A 13630-nucleotide genomic window follows, 5' to 3' on the forward strand; every position below is an offset into this window, starting at 1 on the left:
AAGAAAAGGCGTCCAATTTTTGTTACCACATTTTTACTGAAAGGAGGATTAAACCATATTATATTTCTTTTTCGTTTATTAGTATTAGAAGGATTTAGATTCGAATGATATTGGAGATTGGTGTGAAATCCAGACTTTTCTAATGCGTCTTTATAAATAGGAGCAGACTTTTGGAAAATTTTTTCGTTTGAAAAATTGGAAGATAATCTATGTTCAATTGAGGTTGGTAATTGTTTTAAAATGCTTGGTGGATGGTTGAAACTAGCATGGATATAATTTAGCGTACTATCAGGTTTATGGTAAGGTTGAAAAGTGCAGTTATTAAGATCAAATGTAAGTAATTGCCGTTGCAACGCTAAATTTGTATTTTTTATAACGGTTTTTATTTTATATTTGAATAATATGGCTGATGATTGCCGAATGGCATGAAACTTCAAGTTCCATTATAAAGTTGTATTTTCTCTTTTAAAATATTTTAATAATATTATTTGATCTATTTTTTTCAAAAAGATATTGATCACTCTTAAACAGACAAGAGTTGTATTTCCAGCAATATACAACATTTATCTATATATATATATATATATATATATATATATATATATATATATATATATATATATATATATATATATATATATATATATATATATATATATATATATATATATATATGCCTGTATATATGTATATATATATATATATATATATATATATATATATATATATATATATATATATGCATATATATATACATATATATATATATATATATATATATATATATATATATATATATATATATATATATATATATATATATATATATATATATATATATATATATACATATATATATACATATATATATATGCATATATATATATATACATATATATATATATATATATATATATATATATATATATATATATATATATATATATGTATATATATAGGTATATATATATATATATATATATATATATATATATATATATATATATATATATATATATATATATATATATATATATGTACAGTGGCGGATTACCCACTAGGCACGTGCATAGGGGCCACAAAAATAAAAAATATTAAAAAAAATTTTTTGTAAATGTTATATTTTTATTTAAAAAATATTTTCTTTTTTTGTATTTATTGGCTAGAAATGAGTAATTATTTAAAATTTTATTTTGAAACAAACGAGTGTAAAGTTTTATTTTAAAAACAAATACTACTAAAAATTGTAATTGTTAGAACACATTAATATAAAACTTGCATTTTCAAATCGTTATGCGAAACGGGTCATTTCTCACTCGTTGAGCAGCGGCAATAATGCATTGTTTCTAAGAAGAAGAAAAATCAAACTTTTTTAACACCCTATAGTAGCCAATAGTAGTTGAGAAAAATCGTCGTAACTAACGAAAGCGTGCATAACTATGCGCACTATTCAACGTTAACTGTATTATAAGTATTAAGATAAATCAAATCGTTTTGTTTGTCTACTTTGTTTACTTAACCAATAAGTTATAATTTAAATTTTAATAATAAAAGAAAAACAGGTAAGGAAAACTAGTGTTTAATTTAAATAAAAAACAAAATTTAATTATTTAGTTAAATGGATTTGAGCACCACGAAAAGGCAATATTTAAGCGGAGCTGAAAAAAGAAAATTACATGAAAATTATATGAAGGAAGATGCAAAAGGACAAATGTCATTGCTAGGATTTATTGACAAACCATCGACATCAACATCAACATCTTCAACGTTACCAGAAATAAATTGTTGTGGTAATGATACTGATATGCATGAGGCAACAAATGCAAATGTAATGCTAATGAACGAAGGGAATTTTAATGCATTGGAGGAAGTGTCTATTGCAATTCCTATTTAATCTAGTTGTAATTTTACCTATGTCACTTTTATTAATGATCCTGCCCATTGGAAATTCTCTGAAGAACTAATATCTTATTTTGTCGAAAAAGAATATATCCTACAAAATTTGGAATTTGACAATGCAGAATTTATAAATTCTACTAAGCAGGTAATCGGAAATAAACAGCGTTTTCTTTCAAAATCAATGTTTAAACGTAAAATGATAAATGGCAAATAAGTAGATTGTACTTGGCTAATTTTTTCTTCAAAGACCAAAATGTTGTATTGTGGCCTTTGCAAATTATTTTCTCCTACATCAACTGAAATGTTAATAACGGGATTTAATGATTGAAAAAATGCGGCATCACTCAAGAAATAAGTTGCATAAAATTATCAGAAAAAGTTAAAATCAAATTATAGTAAACAACATTCGCAGCTTTATTACACTACTGTACGTCTGGAACTGAGCATAGGATCCCTTCTAAGCAGTTAAAAAGAAATTGTCGAATTTATTTTTCTACAATGCTGAAAAATAAATTCGACAATTTTAAAATTCGACAGAAAATCACATGAAAATTGTCATTTACATTCTCGTTCCTTTAAGAGTTGGTCTATCAAACTCGATCAAAAATGCAAGGTTTAAATTTTTGTAAGTTATATGAATCTCAATGTGACTATTGGAAAAAAGTTTTGCAAAGAATTATAGATGCTATTTTTTTTTGAAAATGAACTGATTCACTTCCATGACCACGTAAACATTCAGATTGGTCAGAACAAACCGAATGCAGAAGTAAACATTTTAAAAATTTTTAAAGATATTCTAAAAAATGTTATCCAAACGTGGCAATTGCTTTCAGGATACATTTAACAATAGCGTGTGGTGTCTGCAAACGTGAAAGATCATTTTCAAAGTTAGCGCTTGTTAAAAATCAAAAACGTTCTATGAACCAAGATTGATTAAATGCATTAAGCATTATATGCATTGAACATGATTTTGTAAAAGAATTAAATTATGCAGAATTGATTTCTAAATTTGCCGCGGCAAAAGCAAGAAAAGTAGATATATAAAAAAACCAAATACTTATATATATTTTATGAATAATTTGATTTTCTGTGTGTAATTGTAAGCCTACTCTGTAGCTCTGTTTGAAAATAAAGTACAATATTTACCAATTTTTTTTTTGTATATAGGGGAGAGTGGGGTAATGGCGAACGCGGGGTAACTCCGAACATGGTCAAAACAGCATTGTAGAAAAACAAATTTGAAAACTTCTTTTTACCTGCTAGAGGAGATCCTATGCTAAGTTCCAGACGTGCAGTAGTGTAATGAAGCTATGGATGTTGTTTACTATAACTTGATTTTAACTTTTTCTGATAATTTTATGCAACTTTTTTCTTGATTAACACTCTGTTGTAGCTTCTATGGAAATAATACCACTAATTTTTTTGTTGTTGTTGCATAATATAATTTTTAGAAGTTATTACAATTAGCATTTTATTCGTTATTACAAAACAGTATTTGTGACTGCCCCCCGATGTGTTTTCCCCACGTAGGTAGGGTAATTCCGAACACCAATGGTTTTATTTTTGCCATAATTTTTTATTTTATAATAAGATTTTTAAAAATTGCTATTGAGGGTTTGTGACTGAATAGTTAAATGAATTAATAAGCAATAAATATGATCAATTTTGTATAATTGGTGTCTTTAATTCCCATTCCCCCTAAGGTGATCGCCAATACCCTACTCTCCCCTATATACATATATACATATATATATATTTTAAAAATAATTCAAATCTCCATCTCCCAGGTTTTGATCCAGTAATTTTAGAACGAAGTACTAATAAGCGAGGAGGAGGAGTTTTATTTTTTGTTAAAAATAACCTTCTGTATAAAGTTCGAAGCGAAATGTGCGTTTCTGACGAAAACAAAGAGATTTTAACAATAGAACTTATCAATAAGCGTTCAAAAAATATACTAATAAGCTGTTGTTACAGGCCACCAGCTGGAAGAATTGAAAACTTTGGCAAATTTTTACTAAAAAACATAATAAAGCAAACTGATCTTGAAAAGAAAAAAAATTACTGTATAGGGGATTTCAACATAAACTCCTTTGATTATTATGAAAATCAAAGTTCGAAAAATTTTTTTAATGGTTTATTTGAAACTGGAACAATACCTTTAATTAATCGCCCGACTAGAATCACAAGTCATTCATCATCATTAATTGATAACATTTTAACAACCGATTTTTTTAATAAGTCGCTAAAAAAAGGAATTATAAAAACCGATGTTTCCGATCACTTCCCGATTTTTTTTTCTATATGTGTTAATTTAAAAAAAGAAAAGCAGGGAAAAGTTTTTATAAAAAAACGGCTTATCAATAATAATAATTTAAATTCTTTCAGAGAACAATTATCACTTGTAGATTGGGGTTATATTAACTTTAATGATAATATCAACATAATCTACGACAATTTTTTCAAAACTTTTCACCAAGTGTATGATTCCAATTTTCCTTTAATTGAAATAGTTTTAAGCGATAAAGAAATATCATCTCCTTGGATTACTAAAGGTCTCAGAAAATCGTCAAAAATTAAGCAGAAGCTTTACATAAAATACCTAAAATCAAAATCTGAAAAACATAAACAAAATTATAAAACTTATACAAACTTATTTGAAAAGCTTCGCAAAAGTGCAAAAAAAAACTACTATTCAAACTTGCTTAATAAATATAAGCACCACTCAAAACGCGTCTGGCAAATCATGAAGGAGGTGTCTGGAAAACTTAAACCAAATAAAAATTTACTTCCAAATTTTATACAAATTGATAACAAATTAATAAATGACTCAAATGATATTGCATTTCAATTTAATAAGCTTTTCACCACTATCGGTACAAAATTAAGCGATAGTATTTCATTCATTAAAGATAAATCTGTTGATGAGTTCGAAACATCAACAAGCTCTAATCTAAATTATACTGAGTTAACTTTTAATGAATTTGAGGTTGCTTTTAAGTCATTAAAACGAAATAAAGCTACTGGGTATGATGATATTAACACAAATATTGTGATTAATCCTACGATGTTATGAATCTGCTTTTAAATTCTCAGAGCATCCATTGCACAAGGGTCTTTTCCAGATAAACTAAAAATAGCAAAAGTAACTCCAATCTTTAAGACAGGGGATCGTACAAATATAACAAATTATCGCCCTATTTCAGTTCTTCCAGTTTTTTCAAAAATTTTAGAAAGAATAATGTACAACCGAATCTACTCATATCTTGTTGAAAATAAAATTCTATACGAAAACCAATTTGGTTTCAAAAAAAATAATTCAACCGAGCATGCCATTCTTCAACTAACGCGCAATATAACTGACTCTTTTAAAGACTCTTGTTTTACACTAGGAGTGTTTATTGATTTGTCTAAGGCATTTGATACTATCAATCATCAAATTCTGTTAAAAAAACTAATATCATATGGTATTAAAGATAAAACCCTATTATGGTTTGAAAGTTATCTTACTAACCGTAAACAGTTTGTTTACAATAAAGATTCTATATCTCATCTATTAATGAATATAACATGTGGTGTTCCACAAGGATCCATACTTGGTCCACTTATTTTTTTAATATACATAAATGATCTTCATAAATCATCAAACTTAACAACAATAAATTTTGCAGATGACACTAATTTGTTTTTGTCTCATAAAGATATTAATATGCTTTTTACTAATATGACAAATGAATTAAAAAAAGTATCTGTTTGGTTTAAACAAAATAGATTGTCTCTAAATATAGAAAAAACTAAATGGACACTTTTTTATCCACCTTCAAAAAAACAGAAACTGCCTCATATCATGCCAGACCTTTTAATTGATAATATAATAATAAAAAGAGAAAAAGTTACTAAGTTTCTTGGAGTATATATTGATGAGAATCTATCTTGGAGAAATCATATTGATAATACCTCCAATAAAATCGCTAAATGCATTGGAATTCTCTATAAAGCAAGAAATGTATTATGTAAACACCAGTTAACACAATTATATTATTCATTTATACATTGTCATATAAACTACGCGAATATTATATGGGGAAGCACTCATAGAACAAAACTAAAATCTCTTTACCTTCATCAGAAACACGCAGCTCGCGCAATAAATTTTAAAAATCGGTTTTTTCATACGAAACAACTTTTTAAAGAAATGAATATTTTAAATGTATATCAACAAAATGTCTTTAACATTTTATGTTTCATGTTTAAATGTAGAGAAAATTTGTTGCCAAACGTATTACAAAATCTTTATTGTATGAAACCTAAAAACAAATATGATCTTCGAATTAATAACAATGTTGTTGCGAGTTTTTTTTGCCATAAAAGCAAAGACCAGTTTTTTGTTTCTTATCGAGGTCCTTATCTCTGGAACAAAATAGTCTTACCAAATTTTGATTTTTCTACCCAACTGACTTTTGCCTCATTCAAACAAAAACTTAAAAGAATTATATTTTTAATTGAAAATATTTTGATTTACTTTTAATTGTTTTTTTGTTTTGTTTGTTTGTTTATTCGTTGTTGTTCTATTTTGTATATTTTATTTATTTTTTAATCTTGGCTTTTTAAAATTTTATCTTGGTTTTTACATGTTTTTGCATCTATATATACGGATTTGTTTTTGCATAAAGTTGTATTATTATTTCACGTAAGACATTGTATTTTTATCAAAAATTAACCATATATTGTAAAGGGCTTCATGACAAGATCCACATGATCTCTAGAAGTCCTGTCGTTACTAATGTAAAAATTGTTAAATATAATTGGTTATTGTAATATTTTTAAACGGCAAAATATTAAAAAAAAAAAAAAAAAAAAAAAAAAAAATATATATATATATATATATATATATATATATATATATATATATATATATATATTTGTATTTTGGGCTTGTAACTTACCAGTCCATTTTATTCTATTTGTTTTTCGGTTTTTAGTAGATATTAATTGTAATTTTTACATTGGTTGCATTATTTATTGTTTTATTTTGGAAAATGGAGGTTAATTTGATGGGCCTAATTGTGCAATTAAGACTTGGCATTGGGGGTCACAAATTTTACTTGCTTAGCATTTATTTGGTATATTTTTCATTCTAAATATTGTTTAATGATGTTTTTTATATTACTTGGTATTATAAAACAATTTTTTTATTTTAGATTTATTTTTATAAAATCATTATCAGGACTGGAGCGAAGAAGCTGACTGCGGAGGAGCGGCTGGAGGTGGTTGTGCAGGTCAGGAATGGGTCGACTCTTGATGCAGTGGCTCAGAAGATGGGAATAAGCAAGTCAACAGTAACTAGGCTGATGAGGAAATACAGGGAGACAGGATAGGCGGTTAACTGCCCCTGATATAGCTGCCAGGCTGTATAGACTATATAGAATCAGGCTGGCTGTTAGGACTGTTAGAGCTAGACTGCAGAAAGCTGGTTTAAACACTTGTGTGGCTGCGAAGAAGCCACTGTTAACTTGTGATCACCGCCGGAGGCGGAGAGCATTTGCACTGATACATCGTGGCTGGACCATTGATCAATGGAAACAGGTTCTCTGGAGTGATGAGAGCAGTTTTCAAGTGTTTAGTGGTGGGAAGAGAGTTTTAGTAAGGAGAAGAGTGTGTGAAAGATACCACAGCAGTTGCATTAATGCTACTGTGAAGCACGGAGGAGGGTCTATCATGGTTTGGGGTTGCATCTCATGGATAGGTCAATTTTACCGCTGTGTAGGTGCAATGAACCAGGACCAGTACACTGGAGTCCTAAGAGATTACATGCTCCTTTCAGCTGGTGCTTTATTTGGCAGACAAGGTGAGCTTGTCTTTCAGCAGGACAACGCACCCTGTCATAAAGCTAAGTGGGTATGTGATTTCTTAACCTCCAAACGTGTACGAGTCTTGGAGTGGCCTCCTTAGAGCCCTGACCTCAATCCCATTGAACATCTGTGGGAGATCGTCTTTCGAAAGCTGCAGGTATCCAAACCCACTGGTTTGGAAGATTTGTGGAGGTGTTTGAATGAAGCGTGGAAAAGCATCACCCTAGAAACTTTACATTCATTGGTTGAGTCCATGCCACATTATGGACACCACATTGTCAGCTCGTAAAATATTACAAAATTTTTTGAACATTAAAAAACAGTTTAATAAAAATTGTTTTTAACTGACGTCAGCAGTCGAATGGCTTCTTTTTTCGTTACGCAAGAATATAAAAAATGGAGTCCAAAATTTAGTTTTGACAAATTGCCCATTATCGAGATTTATTCCGCCATTCGATTGGAAACATTGGTGCCTCTGTATTTTGAGTGCTTCTTGTACTTTACGGTCGAATTTTTTTGTTTCAACTTTAATAGTTTTAGTTTTCTCCCAATTTATTTTTTCAGAGCAAAACTTGCTATGTGTTGCAATTGCTGACATAATGTTTGCCATCATTTAAATTTTTTGGTGTTGTTGAATTCTTGTTCTAATTTGTAATTTTGTTTCTCCTACATATTTTTTTGAGCAATTGCATTCAACTAAATATGTACCAGGCTAGCTATTTTGGGGCAATCTAGATTTGTTTTTACATGTTAATATTGTTCATGTTAAGAACATGTTAAGATTTGATTTAAAAACTAATCTATAGCCAACTTTTCTAAATATTTTCCTTAATTTTGGTAATAGTGAAGGTATCCACGGTAATGATACTGTTGGGAAAGCATTGTCCTCGGATTGAATTCTATTGTTCTTTACGGACCTTTTTTTCCTAATTTGATTTGCAATACTATTTAGTTGACTTTCGGTGTACCCATTTTTATTAAAAACTTGAATAAGAAAGTTTATCTCATTTTTTAAATGTGTAACACTACATATTGAGTATGCTCTGCGAATATAACCGTTGAATATTGCGCATAAAATTTTGGGGTCGTGATTCGAGTGCGGATTTATTTGAATATTTGTAATGGCTTCTTTTCAGTAGACTTAACTCATACTTACCTTTGTTGTTATTTATTATTGTTTTCTGTTTCAATTGTGTATTGTATTGCAGGGTGTTGAATATTTAAGATTATTTTCAATTTCTCTGCTTCTTGGATGTTTGAAAATCTAGCATGGCTATCATCGACGTATCTTAAATAGGATTTTAAGTCGAGAGGAGGATTTAATGTCTTTGCAATTTTGAAGGCATTTTCTTCGTGATGTTGCAGAAAAGATTCTGCCAATATAACCATGAATGAAAGACCAATAGGACCGGAATTCTCCAATTCATGGATCTCGTTGTTCCACAAAAAGTAGCAACAATGTAAACAAAGTTCTATAAGTGTTTTTGTTTCTGATATAGTCAGCTTGGTAGAATATCTGTATGAATCATCTTTATTTAATTGATCTATAAGAATTAAAGTAGCTTCTTTAAGTGGAATTGATGGATACAGGTTTATTACATCGAATGAAACTTGAACTTCGTTTTCGTCTACATTCCATGAGTTTGCTTTGTTAATAAAATCAAAAGAATTTTTCAAACGTGTTTTATTTTTATTTAAGGTTGGTTGTATTGCTTTAACTAAGTAGTTAGATATTTCATAATTAGGTGTGCCGATAGTTGATATAACTATTCTCATAGTGTAAGCTTTTTCAGGTTTATGAGCCTTAATTAGACCATACATACGAGGTTTTATTGGATCACTTGGATATATACTGTCATATTCTGTTTTTGAAAATCTTTGTTTTTTATTAAGTTGTGAGAGGTTTTAATTTTTATAGCATAACTAGAAGTAGAATCTTTACTTAAAACCTTTGTTTGACCAATTTGATCGCGAATTCTTTCTCACACTTTTTAGTGTTCTATTATCACAAACCCATTACCCTAATCAAACGGATATATATCGACAAGTTTGTTTTCCTTTGTTTCCTTTAGATATTTTTTTTGCTCTCTTGTTAAGTTTTGAGTAATTTTTTTACCCATTTTAAGTTCTTTTAAAACATTTTTCTCAAATCCTGCGCATTTTCAATTTTGTTGTTATATTCTAGCTTTAAAGCAAATGACTCTGTTGTGGCGATAATATCCATATAAGGGATATGTTTTAAAGAAAGTACAAAGTTTGGACCAAGATTAAGAAGATCATTTTGGTTATTAGGAATTTCGGTATTGCATAGGTTCAAAACAGCATTCGTAGTATGCGTAGTTAGTTTACCGTTTTTAATTTTTTGTTTATTCTTAAATTCGTTTTGAAGAATACTAAACTTTTTGAACAACCTTTCTTTTGATCTTATAAACATTATTTCCCGAACAACCTTTCTTTTGATCTTATAAACATTATTTCTTATTAATATAAGATACACTCTTACACACAGATGTCTACACTCAAATCACACACACACACACACACACACACACACACACACACACACACACACACACACACACACACACACACACACATATATATATATAGATAAATAGAGTAAACTGGGGCAAGAGTGAACAAAAAAAAAAGTTAACGGTTTAGCAATTGTTTTTTTTTTGTATTTATTGAAAGCTAAAACCAAAATATCTTTAAAAATGCAAGGCGCCGTTTTATGGAAATTTTTGTGTCTCAATCTGAAACACACCTGTCTGCAACCACTTTTTAGTTTTGTGATTTGACCCCGGCCATTGTCATACATCATTCATTGCAATGAGTAGAATTTGGGTTGATATGTCACTTTTAGCAAAATATTTACGTTTTAGGGGCCGAAAGGGCCCAATTTAGGAATTTATCCCCCAAATTCAGGATGTAAGTAAAAAAATAACTTGAAAATTTTATATATATATGTATATATATATATATATATACATATATATATATATATATATATATATATATATATATATATATATATATATATATATATATATATATATATATATTCATATATATTTGTTTTTCTTTGTAGATAAATAAAAATACTTAAAATGTCGCATCCACAAAAAAATTGTGACCATGACACAAACAAAACATCAAGACTGTTAAATAAGCAAGCGATAAGAGAGAAAGTGTCCACTTTTAATTTAGATTGCAATGATACAAAAAATCCACTCGGCATGTAGTGATAATGTAGAAGTAATATACGTCGAAAAAACTACTTACCGGATTTAGTAATAGACTGGAATACAAAACGTCGTTACACCTTTAACCAGAAATTCTACTAGTTGTCAATGTAAAATATGCAAACTAACCAATTTACGTGGAAGAACTGGAACAAGAACAAGAAGTAGTAAATTTTCCAAGTCGCGTGCACCCCACGAAAAAATATGTAAATCTTGTCTTTCAAACATTGGGAAGGGAAAGAAGCACAAATGTGGAAATAAAACGTTAGCTGTAAAAATATATGAAAAACTTTAAACCTCAGCTAAAGTTAAGGATCAAATTGCATCTTAAGTCATCTCAGAAAAATCATATGAACAAGGATCAAAAAAAATTAAACTTTTTACAGGTGCAAAACCTTTACAAATATCAGTAGGGCCCTTAAAAAATAAACCTAGACACCTTGAAAATAAACCTAGATTACCTTGATTGATTTATTAAGGATTCAATCAAGACTTACTTTGTCCAACAAGAAACTAATACAGCTAGCAAAAGAACCCAGGTAAAAACGATTTTTAAATAAAGTATTTCTCACTCTTTTTATGTAATTTAGTTAGCCTAAATTTATATATATTTTTTTTAATTGAACATCAGTTAAAGGGAAAACTTGCATACAAGCAAACCTACAAAAAGTACTTCCAGTAATTGATAGTGCACTTGAAAATTTATTTATAATTGATTATCAAGAATTTGAATTAAAAAAAGGAAATTTAAAAGTAACGGAAAATCTCCCTATTATTAACTGCACCAATATTGAGAAGTTTGTAAATTTGCTTATTGTGATTAAAGAGGGGAATTTAAGCAATCAAACAGTCAAGCTCGGTATTCGTGAGACGCTTTCTGAAGGTAAATAATTTCATTCTAAATATGTTTATGAGTACATATGTTTATGAGTACATATGAAGAATCTCAGAATTCAAAATATAAAGAAGGTTCTGTAAAAGCTTCTTTTTTTCTAGCTTTAGTTCCGAATGTTCCTGAAAGTCACTACAATGTTTTTATATTAATGAACTGTCTAAATTTAGATAAAATAAAAACACTCATTTGTAGCTGATCTTAAGCTTTGTCAAATAATGTATGGTTTATTTCCAAGCGCTATGGCTACACAAACTTGCCATGTATGCGAATGGAAACGAAAGCAACCATTTAAAAAAAGAGAAGCTTAGAACTTTTGGTTCTTTAGAGGAACAGTACACAAAATTTTTCAATCAGGTGCAATAAAACGGAATGCTAAAGAATTTTGCAATGTTACTAATCCTCCATTGATACACGTAGAAAAAAGCGACCACTTAGTAACAGATTATCTTTTGCCGCCAGAGTTACACCTAATGGAGGGAGCTGTTAATCATATTTATAATCATATAGAGAAACGTGGTGGTGAAAACGAAGTGGCCAAAGTATCAATGATTTTAGGCATTTCAAAAGAGATCCAGAATGATGCCTTTAATGGCAACGCCTCGCGTAAAATTCTTAAAAATTATTGTAAGTACATGCGTGCATTGCCAATTAATTTAAAGCCATTGGCAGAGGAGCTTAGAATTTTAAACAATATGGTTGAGTCTTGTTTTGGACAAAAACTTCATAACGATTTTCAAACACATATTACTTTTGAAGATCACTACAGAACACTTGTTGAAGACCATGGAATAACTGTTTTATTAAAAATTCATTTTATTATAAAACACATAGGCGCTTTTTGTGCAGTAAGAGGGCGTGGATTAGGCTGCTATTCTGAACAAGCTGTTGAAGCAATTCTTTACAATTTTGTTAATGAATCTTGGAATAGGCTCAAAGTTTCCAAAAGTCACAGCTCCTTTCTGAACATTTGAAAAAAGCTGTTATCAGTTTTAACGGAAAAAACCATGTAAATATTGCAAATTGGAATCTATGTTTTAACTTTACTTAATTATAACTTTTTTATGATAATGTCACAAAAATATGTTTATTAATAAACAGAATCCTAATATAAAACATTAGTTAATGTCAATGGTTTGTATATATATATATAATGTAGTTGTATTTTACAAATGACATATTCATGACAGTCATATCCAAACGATATATTCTATTTATGACTTATTTTCACAAACTAAATGGCTATAACTTTTAAATAATTGATAAATTTGTTAAACAAATTTATTTAAAAAAAAAATAAAAAAATCCATGAATTTGGGAAAATGTTCCTAAGTTGGGCCCTTTTGGCTCCTAAAACGTAAATATTTTGCTAAAAGGAATTTTATGATTTCGGTGACATATCAAACCTAAATCTACTCATTGTAACGAATCCAACGATGTATGACAATGTCCGGGGTCAAATCGTAAAACTAAAAAGTGGTTGCAGGCAGGTGTGAAAGGTGTAAAATTTATTGAAAAAAATTAATGTTGCCTTTAGCAAACCTTAAAATTCTTACCCTCGAAAAAAAAAAATTTTCTAAAAAATCGACTTTAAATCTTTAAAGACTAAAATTAAATTTTGCTTATCAGAAAAGGCAGTTTTGTAGAAAAAATTTTAATGATCAAGATTCTCTTTTCAAAATTCAATTTGCTAGTTCCAGAAAAAAGTTGTGAGCAAAAAACCAATATAAATGTTTTTCGGGGAA

General features: G+C 28.8%; 1 protein-coding gene across 1 annotated transcript; it reads right to left on the bottom strand.

Annotated features, from left to right (window-relative positions):
* Positions 1–8912: 8912 nt before the first annotated feature.
* Positions 8913–9569, bottom strand: LOC136075799 (uncharacterized). The gene has a single exon (XM_065789236.1). It carries the CDS (start codon positions 9567–9569, stop codon positions 8913–8915), a length of 657 nt encoding a protein of 218 aa, XP_065645308.1.
* Between the last annotated feature and the right edge of the window lie 4061 nt (positions 9570–13630).

Source organism: Hydra vulgaris, chromosome 02 (assembly GCF_038396675.1).
Source record: "Hydra vulgaris chromosome 02, alternate assembly HydraT2T_AEP".
In the NCBI taxonomy this organism is placed as follows: Eukaryota; Metazoa; Cnidaria; class Hydrozoa; order Anthoathecata; family Hydridae; genus Hydra; species Hydra vulgaris.